The sequence below is a fragment of the Pelmatolapia mariae genome, linkage group LG23 (genome assembly GCF_036321145.2).
Source record: "Pelmatolapia mariae isolate MD_Pm_ZW linkage group LG23, Pm_UMD_F_2, whole genome shotgun sequence".
In the NCBI taxonomy this organism is placed as follows: domain Eukaryota; kingdom Metazoa; phylum Chordata; class Actinopteri; order Cichliformes; family Cichlidae; genus Pelmatolapia; species Pelmatolapia mariae.
In genome coordinates this window covers 42,596,147-42,612,403 of record NC_086246.1, presented here as the reverse complement: position 1 = coordinate 42,612,403, position 16,257 = coordinate 42,596,147, and the positions used below count along the sequence as shown (strand labels likewise).

The window sequence follows — 16,257 nt, the reverse complement described above, 5'->3', positions numbered from 1 at the left end:
CAATGTTACAAAATGTTTCACAATTAGAACTTCTTGCATTACATAAACAAGCATACATATACCAATGTGCTGTGCATACAGTTTTTAATATTTTAGGAGGTTAAATAGATGAAATGTTCCAAATCTGGAAGCATCGAGTTTTTCCACAGTGTTTGGACTGATGTGATGTAATAGCACATGGCAGGTTTTAGTAGTGGCAGCCTGATTCTCTTTTCAGTCTGTTTTGAGAAAGGTCCTCCCTGTTAAAACTGTTAATATATGGCTAGCACTGCTGCTAGACAGAAACGATCCTGATTTCAGAACTTTCTATGTGGAGATTGCAAACCCTCCCTGTTTTTACCCAGGTTTTCTTCAGGCACTCAAAAACAACATATAAGGTTGATGAACTGGCACACTCTTACAAAAGAAGTTTCTAATATCAAAAGCTGCACTTGGTTGAAAAAGTAATTTCGATAACTATTTTTTATCTTTTGTAAATATAGTCATAACTTTTTATGTATTAATGTGGCATTACTGCATTATATTTACATAAGGAAACTGGAAGACCCAATGATAGGCAAACCCAGGTACCAGTGAATATTTGGCCTAAATTTGGTCCAAATCTACAGTTGTTGGTCTACTTTTGGCCTTGATCAACGGACATTAGCTGAACTCCAGCACGGACCCCTCTTATATGGGCCATATATCAGTTGTACTGTAGCATTAGGGCCACATCTGGCACACAAAAACATCTGGGAAGTGATACACAAATAAACTAGACAAAGGAGGGGAGTGCTTATGAAAAGTCTTAGCTATTTGTTAAAAAATGTGCTTTTGAGTGACATTTAAAATAAACCACAGAATCAACTAATATGATCAAGTCAGGTAGCCTGTTCCAAAGTCTATCTCCTTTAGCCTAAAAGAGAGGCAAGACAGGGTTTTTTATGTGATTACTGCTAATATTTCTCAGCAACCTATTGCCGCTTTTTGGAGCAGTTAAAGACAATAGAACAATAATCTTAAAATTATCTTAATGGGATGGTTTTAAAATAGACAGATTCAAAATTCAACTGCTGGTCAGAACAATAAAAAGATCCTTAGCAGTGAACTTGCCAGTGAGGAGTGCAATAATAATGGCTGACCTCGTTAGCAAAAGAAGTTTGGGGCAGTGACAAGGAGATGAAGAGTAAAAGAAGCTAAACAATCATTAATGATGTCAGGTTTAATGGACAGTGGTGGTTAAGAATGAATCGTGAATGTTTAATTGCAGGTAAAATTAGCTACGCTGTATCACTTTGGTGCTTTCACTGGTGAATTATCCAAATGAGCAGTATAGTTTTTGATCAACTCTTAGAAAAACTGAGTTGGTTTTGAGATGCTGCGTTTTTGATGTAAAAAAGAAGAAAAAACAAATTATAGACTCTTTTTGTTTTTTGGGTTTGTGTTTTTTCTTTGGTTGAGTATGGCGTGTCAAGCTATGAACTTTAATGTGCCTGTGGTTTCAACCCTGTGTTACAGTGTGTTACAATCTGTCATTTTAACTTTAACCCTACTTACCAAGCCATTGCTTTGATTTAACCTGCTGTGCTTATTGAATAGACTGCAGGTGAACACACTATCACTGCTATTCTTTGATAAACCAAAGAGTCTAAAATAAGTGAGACGTGACTAGAAAGAAAGATGCCCGCACCAAAGAGAATATGTTAATCATAGTAATAGAGAAAAAACCATTTCAAATCCACCCTTTAATTCAGCGTCTGTATTGCTTTCAGGGAGGCTCCATGTCAGTGCTGCCAAGGAAGCATTTCCCTTTCCGTGCATTCCAGTTCCTCTAGTGAACTAGCGCAGACAAGATTTTTCATCACTTTATGAATGGCTCACAACAGACAGACAGGGCACACAGGTGTCATTTTTCAGGGATTAAGTGGGATCAGGTTTTTCTACAATTATTTCCCCTTACACCACTCCCACCACCCGTGCTCGTTTTCGTTCTTCATCCCCACCATCTTCACCTCATCTCCCTGCGGCCTGAGGCACCGAGGAACCTCTTTGAAAAGCTGGTGCATGTAATAAAATAAAGCAGACCCACAATTAACTCTCTATAAAAAGGCTGTCTTTTTGTGCCTTTCAGAAATAAACCAAGAGTCTCCATTCCTTCAGAGCTCTTAATGTCGAAGATATTTATAGCAAATATCTATTTGCAGGTCATTTGAGGCTTTCTAGATTTTCCATTCTTAAAATGTCTCAACTTCTAAATGCGCACTGGTCTCCTTCCAGAAGTGCTTATCACTGCTTAGTCTGCTGTTTTGTGAGAATGTGAACATTGTAATAGTGGCACATTTTCCATGTGGGCCACAGGCAGCAGAGCAGGTGTTGGGTTTTTCTGCAAAGAGAAACGTGTCTTCTCTGAGTCCAGTTTATTCCCATGACAAAGCATGCAGGTGACCAGTCTCCCCCAGACAAACAAAGATTAACTAAACTGTTTTCATACTCCCAATAAACACGAACATGCGGATAACAATCAAATTCTTCCAACAAAAACAAGCACAAACGACGTAAGCATTCATGCATTCACTCAAATGTAATGTCTTCTGTGTTTTTCCCCTCCTGTAGGTGAGCGGCCTGCCCACTCCTGACCTCATCTGGCAGTTGAACGGACAGACCATCCGCCCTGATTCTGCCCATAAGATGCTGGTGAGAGAAAACGGTGTGCACTCGTTGGTCATCGAACCTGTGACCAGCCGCGACGCAGGCATCTACACCTGCATCGCCAGCAACAGAGCCGGCCAGAACTCTTTCAACCTGGAACTCATCGTTGCAGGTAAACAGAACGATCAGCACGAACAGAGACTTTTTTAATGGGGTGGCATTTGAAGGACTCATGGGAAATCAGACCGTTCTAGGATTAATAACGTCTAAATGAAACCAATTAGAAACTACCTGGAAACTAACTTTAACTGTGGATGGCTTCCATAAACATCCAGCAGGAGATATTGCTGTCCTGGTCCATTAGTGCATCTAAGTAACACCTTCTCTCTCCTTAGCCAAAGAGATGCACAAGGCCCCTTCATTCATCGAGAAACTGCAGAACACGAGCGTTGCAGAGGGTCATCCTGTGCGACTGGAGTGCCGTGTGACGGGGGTTCCCTATCCGCAGATCTTCTGGAAGAGGGAGAATGAGTCTTTCACTCACAACACAGACAGAATCAGGTAAACAGGAATAAGTAAACCAAACTGTGGTTTGGTGACTTTGCCCTAAAATGAGATTTAGAAAGCATTTTTCCCCAGTAAGTTATACAAGCCCTAAACATGTGCACAGTTACGGTTTCAATAACATTTCAATTCAGAGGACTAGGGAGATCACGCCATCACAGCACCAACACATGCGATGACAATTCATATTATAGATACAGTACGCCAAGAAAAACAATATTTAAATATTACCTTATTTCATGTAAGTGTCATGTTGACGTCTGATGTATGTCAATGCTCTTTCTCCTCTTTCCCAGCATGCACCAGGACAACTGTGGCTACCTATGTATGATCATCCAGCCAGCTTTGAAAGAAGATGCCGGCTGGTACACCGTGTCAGCCAAGAATGATGCCGGCATCGTATCCAGCACCGCTCGGCTTGATGTCCACAGTAAGTCCAAGCTATCACACACTTCTCCCTGAATCCAGCATTTTTTTTCTTTTATACAAACTATTTAAATACTTCTATTCCTTCTTTAGCTCAATGGCAGCAGCCTAACCTCCCAAAGCCCAAAAAGGTGCGTCCCTCCACCAGCCGCTACGCAGCACTGACGGAGAGAGGCCTGGATGTGAAGGCGGCCTTCTTCCCCGACTCCAGCCCAGTGCAGCCCGGAGGCCTAGTGGAAAGTGACGACCTGTAGAGACGAGTCAGAGGTGTGAGGATTACCCAGAAAAGCCAGAAAGCTGCCTGTGATCCCAGCACTCCTAACGAGGAGAGGCAGAGTATATTCTTGTCCACCACCAATGAACTGAAGATACTGAATTTTAAGCTTGGGTGGGCAGAGTGAGAAAGGTGTTGCCATGTTTCTTTGTTCTAAATAGGATGACACAACACTAATGTATTACAGAATTCATCAAGTTGTTTCCCCAAGTTTCATTTTATTAACTGGATCTGGAAGTGATTGAGGTGTTTACCACAAGAAAAGACTCTTCAGTGTATGCCTGACTCTGTTTTACCCTTTAAAGTGCCTTTTTCTTTCTGTAAAGATACAAAAAAATGAAACCAAATCACTATGCATGTTCAAGTGGTGCCATTTGCAATTCACCAACTAATACTGTATTTATAAGTAGCAATCACACCAGCTGAGGAAACGAGACTGAATGATTCAAAGCATCGTAGCTTGGACGAAGGAGATCACCGACTTTTATTGTGAGGGCTTATGTAGCACAGTGCGGATAGTTAAAGCATCATACAATCTGTGCTTTTAGGTTGTAGATCAGATACTGGACAAGGCCGGACCTTACAAACGGTGTTTTTTGTTGTTGTTTTGTTTTGGGGGGGCAGAAGACATTTAACGTTTGGTTAAAAGGATGTGTATGTGCAGCAGACCTTAACGAAAGTTGGTTTTAACAAGAGAACATGGCAGTAAAAGCAAGTCAGTGGAGGGATGTGAAGTGTAATACTGAAAAACTAAAATGATGGTGGGTTATTTAGGTGATTACTTTTTCTTTTTTTTGAAGTGTGAATTGAAATGTTCTCACTTAAGAGAGGGTGCTGTGAAGGGTTTCAGTGTTTTTCGTGACACACATCACAGATTGTCCATTTTATTTTTGTATGGAAAAAAAATACAATTTACTTTCCAAAGCAATCTTAACATAAATTATAATTGCAACCTTCAGTTCACCGATAAAACAATCCTGTCTATCATGAAGTTTTATAAATATATTTACGCCTTAAATCACTTAATGCAAACACAGTTTCTTTGCATGTTTTTTTGGACACTTGTACAGTGCCAAGTAACTTTTACTAGGATGCATTTTAAAAAAAAACAGCTTCTTTCCTTCAGTATTCATGGGTAATAAACACTCTCAACATTAAGAAATCAACAGCAAAGCATATTTATATCTACGATTTGTGTCTCCTTTGTGGGCATCTTTTTTCTGAGTTTCGGTCAGCTGACACTTTGTGTTTGCACATTTCTATGCCAATCAATGCCTGTATATGGATTGTTCTCCTGATACTATTTTAGGTTATAAAATGTTAATAAAAAATCAAACTCTTCAGGCACAGTGTGAATGTTTTTGTGGATTGGTAGGCTTCTCCTAAAACAATAAAAGGATGCCAAAAGGCATATTATCGGTCACAGGAAATGCCACTTGTGCTAAAAATGTTAAAAAGCTATAAAGTCAAGCAGTGCTTTGGCACAGTGATTCCCAACAAGGGGTACATGTACTGTGCAAAAGTCTCAAGCCACCCCTCAGTTCTTTTTACTTTGCTTCTTTGGAGCCAGACGTTCCTGCAATTTTTTAAAGTGGTCTTGAGCAATAGCTCGCCAGGGTTTCTGGGGAACTACTGCTCAAGTAAAAACGTCTTTGTGTTGTAGATAAAGTACAACATGTTCATTCAAGTGTCGTGCCTTAATCTACTCACTCTATTAGTGATTTTTCTTATTTTGTAAATCTGGATTATTTTTGTCCTTTTCTGCAAAGTTTCACTGATTTCAGCAGCAAAATGTAACTATTTTATATACTTTCTGTGTCACTGCGACTCTCGTGTGGCCTGATATTATTGTTCATGTTAATCAATTCTGTTCACACCTGCTATAAGCATGCTATTGTTCAACCCAACCCTTGCTGTAAAACCTCAAATCTAATCTGGATTTATCCTTACCTGGAAAGTTATAGCTAGGGATAAGCCCAGGTGGCCTTAATTGCCAAAGGTTTTAGAAAAGATTGTAGCTGAGAAGCCTTTTTGGAAATGCATAACATTTTTATAAATTTTAGTTATAATTGTATAAATTACATTTGACTGAAACTGCTCTTCTTAGGGTTACAAATGACATTTTGATGGTTCCAGATGCTGGGAATTACACTGTTCTGCTTTTGATACTGCGTCACTGTTACACAGTCACATTAAACAGGTTACATCAAGTAGTGGGTGTGTCTGGATCAGCGTTAGGCTGGTTTAAATCTTACCTTGCAGACTTACCCTTTCTGTCTGTATTAATCATTTCCTGTCAGAAAAGGCTGCCTTGTCCTGTCTAGAGACTTTTACAGCTGTTCCAGATGGTGTCATCACCCAAAACCTTGGGTCTCTAAGCTCCTCTCTTAACTGATCGTCAGGAAATGTGAGCACTTTTATAAAAGCAGAAGTTTTGTGTGTTGCTGGTCCGGAGCATTCAGGTTTTAACACAAAACCAAGGTTTGTGGAGTGAACATCACAGCAAACATCAGATGATGCAATAAAAGTAAATATATGGTAACCTAAAAAATAAATAGTAACCTAAAAGTAGACCAGATTCAGTTTAAAATGAGTTTAAATAGACTTGAAAAATGACTGTTGAGTCCATCTACCTGGCTGGCTGCTCCTTTTAGAAAGACATACAACATTTAGAGGAGAAATGCACACAACAGCCCCCACACACTGTAGCTCATTTAAAGTCCAGGTTTTGATAACAGCTTTGCAAATCTCATCAGTGAGCATGACAGTCACCTCTAGCCCCACACATCCACAGTACAGGTCCAGAGCTGTAACTAGACACTCAAAACATTCCCAGCACTAAAAATACCCCCCTACCTCCACCGCTACCTTTAATTCCCTCCAGCTGCAGCCCCAAATGCCTCCTCCCTCTATAGGCCGCGCCAGAGGTGGGCCTGGGGGGCGCAGGCAGGAGGCTGTGGAGGGCAACATGTGGCGGCTGTGAGGGGGTCTCCCAGGGGGACGTGGGGAACAAAACATGAGCGTAAGGATCAGTGGCGTGCAAGCGGGCGGGTGCTTTACAGTCATGGAAAAAGACCAACAGCGTTAAATTTACTGATCAAATTCAGGACCCCAGGGCACGGAGGTCTGGACTAGGCCAGACACTCTGGAGTCAGCAGCGTTAGTCATGACTGACTCTCAAAGGCCACGCCCACTGTGGCTGAACAGAGTGACTCAGCAGAAGAAAGTAAATGAGTTTTAACAACATACATTATGTTTGCTTTAATCTGAAGGCTTTTGCAGTAGCAATACATCTGATACGAGGAATAAATGCACATCTCATAATCCAGCAGCTTACCAGGTATCACTTTTAACTTAGTTTGGGCAGAGCTCTAGATTTAACGTAAGATGTAAGGCTTTAAGTTCAAAAGTTTTTCTTTTTGTTATCAGTCATAAATTTCTCAATCAACAGTGACACTTAACGCCTAAAATAAGACACTGAATATTCAAAACAGTAGCTCTGGAGGAAGCTGTTACTCCCTACATGGCCAGCTGCAGCCCTCCGTCCACCACTAGCGCCTGTCCTGTAATGTAGGGGGACTCCAGGAGGAAGAGAACGGCCCGGGCTACCTCCTCTGGCTCTCCAAATCTCCCCAGAGGGATGGAGCGCTCTAAAGCCTCCTCTCTCATCCCTGCAGTCATGTCTGTGTGGATAAAACCTACCAAAAGATGGAAAAAAGACAGCAATGAGATGACAGAGACTGACACAAGCAATGCTTTGTACTAATTACTAATCACTAATCTAAGGATCTAATCTTTGCTGCAAGTTGCATTGGAGCAGAGAGTGTGAAGTGTCAAGTGGCAGGGATGAAAGTGAGGCCACGGTTCTTAGGAATATAAGGCTGCTGGAGGAAAGTTAGGGATGAGTTGCTGCCTCAAGTGGAGAAGCTCAAGTATCTCATGGTCTTGTTCATGAGTGGGAGAAGTAAACAAGAGATTTGTGTTTGTTTTATGGTACTGCGTTTGTGTCTGTTTGCATCAGTGACTGTATATAAACTCATTGGTTTGGTATTAGGTATTTGTCCACACAGTGTACTCAAAGAGATACACAACCACTCGCGCGCAGTCCTCTAAGGAACCAACAACACGTAGCTTGATATACATGACACTATGCGTAAATTGAACGCTGACTGGTTAAAGGGCTCAGTGTGGTTCTCTGATAGCAGTGGATTCACAAACTGTAGCTAGCTAAAGACAGCCTTTCTACCTGCAGAGAGTGTCTGTTGCCAGATGTAGGAAGTGTCCAAAGTATGGGGTACAACTGGTTTGTAGGCTACTTACATCATGGACAAGAGCAGAATTGAAATGAAGACTAATAAGATTTTGGAGGACTACATAGGAGCATGTTTGCAATGGTTGAAGTCTTCTCTGTTGGCTCTCCGTAGACCAATACATCAGCCATGCAATCAGGTACCATAAAAGGGTACCATGGGCCAGAACAGAGACCGTCATTTTACTGTTCAAATATACTATTCATTCTCACGCTCGCCTATAGCCATGAGCTGTAGGTAGAACCATAAGAACAAGACTGAGGATACACTGAGGTAGTACAAAGTGAGCTTCCTCTGAAGGGTGCGTGCACAAAGATTAATGTAAAACATGTTAATTTTATTGAGCCAAGAAGCCAGTGATGGAAACAAGAGAGGTTGTAGCAGATATTGAGAAGACAGAGAGAGAAAAGTGAAAGAATCAGAAACATATTCTGTACCTGGAGCCAGGAGGTTAACCCTGATATTACGTGAAGCAACTTCTTTAGCCAAGGAGCGAGTGAAACCCTCTAGACCAGCTTTACTGGCACTGTAGACACACTGGCCAGAGTTTCCTTTCAGGCCCACAACAGAGCCTGCAGACATGACCAGAGAAATTCATTAAGACGACTTGGTTCCACATTTAATATGAACCACAATCAAATTACCTGACTCCCAGCGTGCTGGATGAAGAATTTGTTACTCTGTCTGTATAATTTAATAGATTTTCTTTACAAAGAAATATAAACACTGTAAACCTTGAGGGAGAATTCACATTAATATTAGTATAGCCGTGCTTGTGGTTTCAGCTTCTGGTTGGATTTTCTTACAGGATGCAGTCAATCCGGTGCTTCTTAATAGCTGCAGTCCCAGGTGTTGGTGGCATTCTAGATTTCAACAAAGCCCTTCTAGGAGCAAGTCTTACCGTCTTGAAACAGCTTGGGCCGTTACTTAGACATATCCAAGTTACTTTTAATTTCAGTGGTCCCTGTGACGAGTGCAGTGTATACTTTCCTTTAGTCTGCAACATCAGAGACCAATAAACTGACCAGGAAGGCTGACTCTGAGAGGAAGTCCCTCAACAAACTTTTATCCATTGTGGATAATCCCGACCACCCTCTGCACCACTTACTGAACAGGCAGCAGAGAACTTCCACTAACAGACTGATTCAGGTAATTTCTTCCTCATGCAACAATGTTTTATAACTCCACACATCTGTTTAGCAGAGAATCATCTGTTCTTTCACCTCACAGCTTTTTTCCCCAAGCCTGCACCGTTTACTACACTTTCCCCAATACTGAGACACTAATATCATCTGCCATTAACTAAACTTGTTGTTTTCTGTTACATTTAGTATTTTATTATATTCTATATGATTTTGTTTCACTTTATTTTATGGTGCTACATATAGAAGCAGTACACAGTCGTTATTCTGTAAATTATGTAGGTTGTTTTTAGCCTCTCAAACCACTTTTTTCCACAAATACGTATTATTTTCTGTATTTAATGTACCAGTAAAACAAAGAAAAAAAGAAAACAACTGGAACACTAGAAACTCAAACTGTACCACCTACTTGTGCCACCATCTTTTCTCTGAGAGGTTTCTGTTCAGGATTCTTTTAGTACCCTCTCTCTCTCACTCATAATGTATCTGATTACAATTCATGAGGAAAAAGAAACATAAAACCATAGATCCACAAGACCCCGCGTGAATTCCAAAAAATTTTCAGTATCTGATTTTATTTGGACTAAAATGAGCACAAAATTACGGTGGCCCTGAGAGGCCAAACGGACTGCAACTTAAGAAAACACCAGCAATAAGAACAACGCTGCAAAAGCACAAAAAACACAACAGAAATAGGAAAAAACAGATTTCCAAAAGCACAAGGGAAGTGTTTCTGAGGAGACAATAACCCAACGGACAAGTTGCAGGAACCCAAAACATGGTAGGTGTGTTTTATCATGATTCATATAATACTGATGACGGATTTTTAGGCTAATAGTTAGGCTAACACACTTACCTCCAATTTTTTCTTTCCTCACAAAACCGATAGATCCTCCACTTCTTTTAAGTGTCTCCCAGCGCAATTCTTAGCATATTTTGGTTCCTGAAACTGGTCCGTCGGGTTATTGTCTCCCCAGAAACACTTCCCTTGTGTTTTTGGAAATTTGTTTTTCCTATTTCTGTTTGTTTTTTCCTGTTCCCGTTGTCGTTTCTCCTATTTCTGTTGTGTTTTGTGTGCTTTTGCAGCATTTCTCTCATTATTGCTGGTGTTTTCTTAAGTTGCAGTCCGTTTGGCCTCTCAGGGCCACCGTACAAAATACTATTATCCTCCTTAAAGGGTACACTGACTTGAATCTATAAAAGTAGTAACACAGCCATCTAGTGGTTAAATTGAAGACGCACCACTAATCTGAATCATCAAGTACCTATATTAACAATAGCTGCTCCTTGGCTGTGCAGCATGCTGCGCAGCGCTGCCCTGCAGGTCAGCATGGAGCCCAGCAGGTTGGTGTGAAGCAGAGCCACCATGTCCTCTGGTTTGGTCCTCAGTAGCAGACCATCCCTGTGGAAACAGACAACAGCAACATGCAGGGGTTCAGCATTTATATGCGTCTAAATACGTCTGCAAATGCAGCTGAGAATCAGTAGAGGTGTCAACTTCAGTGCTTGCTCACCTGTTGATACCGGCTGCGTTCACAAGATAGGAGATGTTTCCACAGGTCTTCTGGATCATTTCAAATGTTTTCTGCACTTCCTGTTCTTTAGAGATGTCACAGCTAAAAGCAATGTGCTCATCTAGAGTGGACACACATCAGATCAACTGTCGGCATCACTGCAGTATGTTTATAAAGGTCCTCTAAGTCAACACTGAACCCTGTATTTAATTAAAAATGGGCGTAGCTTCTGAGTGCTTTAAACCTGCAGTCTTTCTAATGGCCAGCAGGGGGCGACTCCTCTGGTTGAAAGTCTGACTGTATAGTTGCCGTGAGAAAACTACCATATCTTCTAACTTGATTTATGACCTCAGTAAACTATTTACTGATGAGTTTATGTTCTCAAGCTCTCACTTCAAGTCTTGCCAAATACAAAACAGTGTTGTCTTTGTAAAATATGTTCTACGTTATAGTCACAAAGGATTATACAAAGGTTAATGGTTTATGGTATTTAACATGTGACTGACTGACAAGTTACTAGAGTGCACAGTGTCTCTCTGCTTAGTCACATCTAGTTTCAAAGCCAAAAAGCCCTCAGTGTGAGATATCGTACCAATGTCACGTCCATCTTTTACTTACAGTTTATGGCAGGGTAGAGCTAGACTATTTAAAATAAATATCCCACCCATATTTATAAAGAAAGAAGGAGCTACATGCTTGTTTATTTATAATGTATACTTGCAAAGACTACATCAAAATGATACAGAGAAGTCTTTAATTTTATTATTTGTTATTTTGAATAAATCTACACAAGGAGGTTTTGATGCATATTTGTATTTACTCTGTTTGATCTGAACTGTACCCATGACTCCATTTTCTTCTGCTTATCTAATGGGTAAATGAAACTTCTTAAACCATCTCAATTATAAATACTCCCCATATTACAAAAATTACAAAACTAACTAACTGTGAAATTCGTAATCAAAATGTTCGCAGACTTCTAAAATACTTGTGCTTTCTTTTTTATATATATATCCGGTGATCTAATAAATTTGTTAAGCACTGTATTACACACAGCACAGCATTATACCTCCATGCAGAGATGCCACAGTTGCCTGGGCGACGTCTTTGTTCCGGGAGACAACGGCTACCCTGCAGCCTCTTTCTGCCAGCAGGCGGGACACTGCTTTCCCAATGCCTCTGGAACCCCCACACACTACTGCCAGCCTGAACATGATGACCTGCAGGAGAGGCAACAGTTCAATTATAGCTACAGAACAGCATCCAGACTATCTCAGATGAAACACAGGAGAGACATCCCTTCTTCCCTTTATGCTCTTCATAAGTCGATGGTGTAGTCTGATTATTGAATGGAAGCTACACAGCATAAATACACAGCATTTTTATCCCTTGTTCCATATTTTAATCGGCTCTGCAGGCACTTTTTTCTAAAATCTCGCTGAAGAAAGTAGGGAAAGCTTTTATTATAGTTAAGTGCAGGTTAAACTCTGTATGCCCGACAGGGAAAGTCAGTGTCAGATGGACACTACCACAAATGTAGTGACAGTAAATTAGAAAAACTGTTTGTTTGTTTTTTCTTTTTTTGTCAGTTATTATTCAGTGTTACACAAACACAAATATGATGTGTCCCATGTGTGTTACATATAAACGATCTTTTGTTGAGATCTGGCTACCATAGTATATAAGCATAATGTATTTATATGACAACTTAAAATTCCCAAAAATTCTCTGTTGATTTAAGAGCTTAATATCCTGTGTAATAATAACACCCTGTTTGCTTTAACAAAGTTTTCTTTTGGGATTTTTGTCTTTTGAGTCAACACACATCAGTCTGAATGTATTTTAGATGCTGAAGAAACACTGCAATAGCAAACAGAAAAACAGGCTTTAACAGCACTATCTATACTACGCACAGATGGATTGACCATCACTGTTAATAAGGGAGAGAAGCAAAGGTGATAGGATTTAGACACGTGCAGAGGAGGGATGGCCGGTGCTCACATATCACACTTGTTCTTCTTAAGTTGTAGATAAACAGGTATCGGCTAATTTATAAAGGGCTACCTTTAGAGACCTTGTCACGGAGGCTGCGCGATTATACTTTAAAACCAATTTTTTAGCTCCTAAAATTTGGAACAGTCTTCTTCGGCCATCATCGGGTTGTTTGAATGTGTGATTTGTTTTAAAAACTCGTTTTATAGTATAGTATATATTTTTCTTTAATCTTTCCCCCAATATTTTGGCACAGAGTCTATATCTATTTAAGTGCACGGAAGTGCGCGTGCTGGGATGAATAAGTGACGGTAAGGTTGATTGTTTGTCTGTATGTGTCTAGGCAAGTAAACACAGCCAAGATTACAAAATATGACACCCCGTCTTAACATGTGGGACAAAATGCTCTGCAGCACAACACAAAGTAGGACACCGGGTCACTTCAGTGAGGCTAAGAGTCACAGTCGCTGTCCGGTAAATATTAGCCGTATTTAGCTTTAAATGTGGTCGTACAGTTACGTTTATGCAGCGATATGATACTTACCTCGTTTTTCTGAGTCTAACACCCCGTTTGAGAAACACTGTTAAAATGTAACAAATGTTATTTACTGAACAAATAAAGAATACCAGCGGAGCGGGTAGTCATGGGCGCCGCCATGTTTTTTGTTGTTATTGTGCTGGTCGTTGTTAGCCGGTAGAGGGCGCTGTGGTAACGCTGGACTGGCTGAACTGAACCAGCACTGCTTTGATTGATTGGTGATTTTTTTTAACCTTTACCCAGCCACTGTAGTTCCACCCTACACTGTCCACTGTACTTTACACCCTGTGTACACTGACCCACTTTGCCATCTGACATTTGCTGTGCTTGTTTTGCTATATTTAGTCTGACCTTTCTATTCATTTTTGTTAATCTATTTTACTTTAAAGAATCACTTTATTGTAATATATTCAAAAGCTTCTGACATAGTTTTATTATATATTTTTTTAATATTTTTATTTATCTAGCTTATTTACTTCCCTTGATTTAGCTGTTTGAGTGCTTGTTATCTCAGTAAGCTGTTTTATTTTGTTACATCCTAGCTACTTTTTTTTAAATTGGGCTTTTTTGTTAGAAATTATATTTATTGTTTTAGCTGATGTAGCACAGGAACTTCAACGTTTTTCAAATAAATACAGCATACCTCATCTTTATCTTACTGCCAGTGAAATAGCACTGTGATTTCTATTTGCAGCCATTTATTTTTCCACATTGTTCCCTTGTGGAAATATATCTCATGAAGAAAAGCAAATCTGTCATCAGTGCACACAAAAAAAGAAAAAAGAAAAAAAATGAATCATGTTGAGACCGGTTGGGTGGCCTTGGCCCACACCTGGACAGTTCATCAGTCTGAGACTTATTCTGCCAGATTGATTTGCTGAAGCGAAATCACATTCATCACCTGTGCCAGAGTGGATATGTAGCCCTGAGCGCTGTGAATCATACACAGTATAAAAGGAACAAAATGCAAACACTACAAACAGTTTGATTTCTCTAAATGTGGTGACTCTAAGCCTGTCAACCTGTCAACCGTTCATTAGGTGTGTTTGTGCATCAGAGAGACACTGGACTGGATGTCTTTTCAGAGAAAGAAATTCAGATATATACACACACTTTATTTATTTATTTATTTAGTTCCTGGAACTATTTTGCCTGATCATTGGGTTATTTTTAAATGCTGCCACATTTTCTTCATGCCCCACAAAAACACACGTTTACTTTTCTGGTATCATTGCACAGAAAATCTATTCCAAGAAGCCAAGCACGTAACTCCTGCCCGTTTCCTCGAGCACTGTTAAAGAGTTCAAGGAGGACTTGATTCCTTTTGCTGCAGTCAATTGAATCAGCTCACACGCCTTGTGCTTAAACGTTATCAAGAATTGTTGACCTTGGGGCCTTAATTCTTTAACTCTATACAGCACTCCTAACTCTGAATATTTTACCTGCGCTGTGCACACATAGCTTTGCCTATATTTACACACAGTCCCTACCCAACCTGTAACTCACAGTCCTGTCAGCCTGAAATATTCCTGCAACAGATTTAGCACATGTGCATAATCTACTAAAGCACAACAACCCAAATGGACAGATGATATAACACAACCTAGAGTTACAAACAATGATTAAAGTGTAAATGTTCCTTACAAGACACTTTTTCCCCCTTATTCCTCCTCACTATAGTCTCATACTTATATATTGGAGTAACTTATTTCCATGGAAACCCATCCTCTGCAGGGAGCTGTGTGCAACACAATGACCTCTCTGGGTGCTTGTCAGTTCCTGTCAACATTTCCCAGCTGAACACTCTGGGAAGGCTCACCTCTCTTTACTCTGCTGTAAGTCATGGGAGACACTGCTTGGCAGTAACAACCTTTTATTAGCAGATACAATAATGAGCACCCAAATAGATTTAATTTGAAGCACCCAGCTCTTTGCTGCCGTTGTTATGCAGCTTAGTTTGTATTGCACTTGTTACTGTTCTTTTCTTTATTTCATGACTCCTCCTCTCCCTCCTCCTCCACCACCACACCACCAGGCTTTGAGAGCTTTAGTTCAGTCTGAGACACAGCTGAAAAAAAAGAGCCTTTGATCACCAAGAAATACGTCACTGTTTCTGAAACACTTTGGTTTCAATTAATCGGATAAGACACTTTTAATATAAAGTGGAACAAATGAAAGATGCTTTAATACTCAATAAATAATCCTGGTAAATATTTCTGATTATGATTACTCTAGAGTGTCAGCTTCTGAACTGAAATACAAAACTACTGGATTAAAAGCAGTTTTTGGCCTTAAAACCGCCATTCTCTATGAAGGCCACCAGGGGGCATTATCTGTAGTTGTAAAAAGTTAAGGTGCTGACATCAGTAATTATCTTAATGAGACGTTTATGGACTTAGTCAGGCATTTTGGTTTATAATGAAAGTAGGACTTCACAAACCAGCAGGTGGCTTCACTGTGACTATATTCATGTTTTATACTGTCTATGGTGAAGAGTGACAGAAAGGGAAGTGTAGAAGTTCTCATGACACTGTGAGAGGCCTGGGCTTAGAGAGGCTCAGTTTTTATTTTCAATAAGTTACACTTTTCAGTTTTATTTGAAGCTGCTGTACTCAATAGCTATCTGTTAGACTTCACCTCTGCTAACTTCAGTCACTGAATTGGGCCTCTCCACTGTGGTTTGCTGTGTGATGCAGCTTGCCTGAGAAGTTCTCCAGCTTGAGGTGAGTCAAATTCTAGTCTTTAAATAGGAGGCACCTGGGTCTGTACTCTCACTACTTGTCCAAATATAGACACATGTGGCTCCTAAAGGTAACACTATGGCAGCCAGAATGCTAACACTGTGGCTTTGAAATGCCAGTTTATGTCA

General features: G+C 40.2%; 2 protein-coding genes across 7 annotated transcripts in view; one reads left to right on the top strand and one right to left on the bottom strand.

The window, feature by feature from the left end:
• Positions 1 to 5,233, top strand: part of palld (palladin, cytoskeletal associated protein) — a 41,227-nt gene extending 35,994 nt beyond the window's left edge. For all 6 annotated transcript variants that reach the window (XM_063466017.1, XM_063466016.1, XM_063466018.1 and 3 more), the window contains 4 exons: positions 2,593 to 2,800; positions 3,024 to 3,189; positions 3,489 to 3,622; positions 3,712 to 5,233. In XM_063466017.1, the coding sequence (XP_063322087.1) occupies positions 2,593 to 2,800; positions 3,024 to 3,189; positions 3,489 to 3,622; positions 3,712 to 3,872 (669 nt within the window). In that variant the 3' untranslated portion in view covers positions 3,873 to 5,233. The remainder of the gene's footprint in view (positions 1 to 2,592; positions 2,801 to 3,023; positions 3,190 to 3,488; positions 3,623 to 3,711) is intronic.
• A 734-nt stretch (positions 5,234 to 5,967) lies between these two features.
• On the bottom strand, positions 5,968 to 13,519 carry cbr4 (carbonyl reductase 4). The gene is made up of 6 exons (XM_063466021.1): positions 13,395 to 13,519; positions 11,928 to 12,078; positions 10,859 to 10,979; positions 10,610 to 10,746; positions 8,640 to 8,774; positions 5,968 to 7,590 (listed from the first exon to the last, which is right to left on the bottom strand). Exons 2-6 carry the CDS (start codon positions 12,070 to 12,072, stop codon positions 7,412 to 7,414), a joined length of 717 nt encoding a protein of 238 aa, XP_063322091.1. The 5' UTR covers positions 12,073 to 12,078; positions 13,395 to 13,519; the 3' UTR covers positions 5,968 to 7,411.
• Positions 13,520 to 16,257: the final 2,738 nt, after the last annotated feature.

Bases quoted from the DNA above. Each gene is read 5' to 3' on its own strand.
- cbr4 (XM_063466021.1), bottom strand. From the start codon at position 12,072: ATGTTCAGGCTGGCAGTAGTGTGTGGGGGTTCCAGAGGCATTGGGAAA. The intron at 8,775-10,609 runs GTACTTGATGAT...TCATGTCTGCAG, and splicing joins AGCAGCTATTGTTAATATAG to GCTCTGTTGTGGGCCTGAAA. The intron at 7,591-8,639 runs GTACAGAATATG...ATCTTTTGGTAG, and splicing joins GGTTAACCTCCTGGCTCCAG to GTTTTATCCACACAGACATG.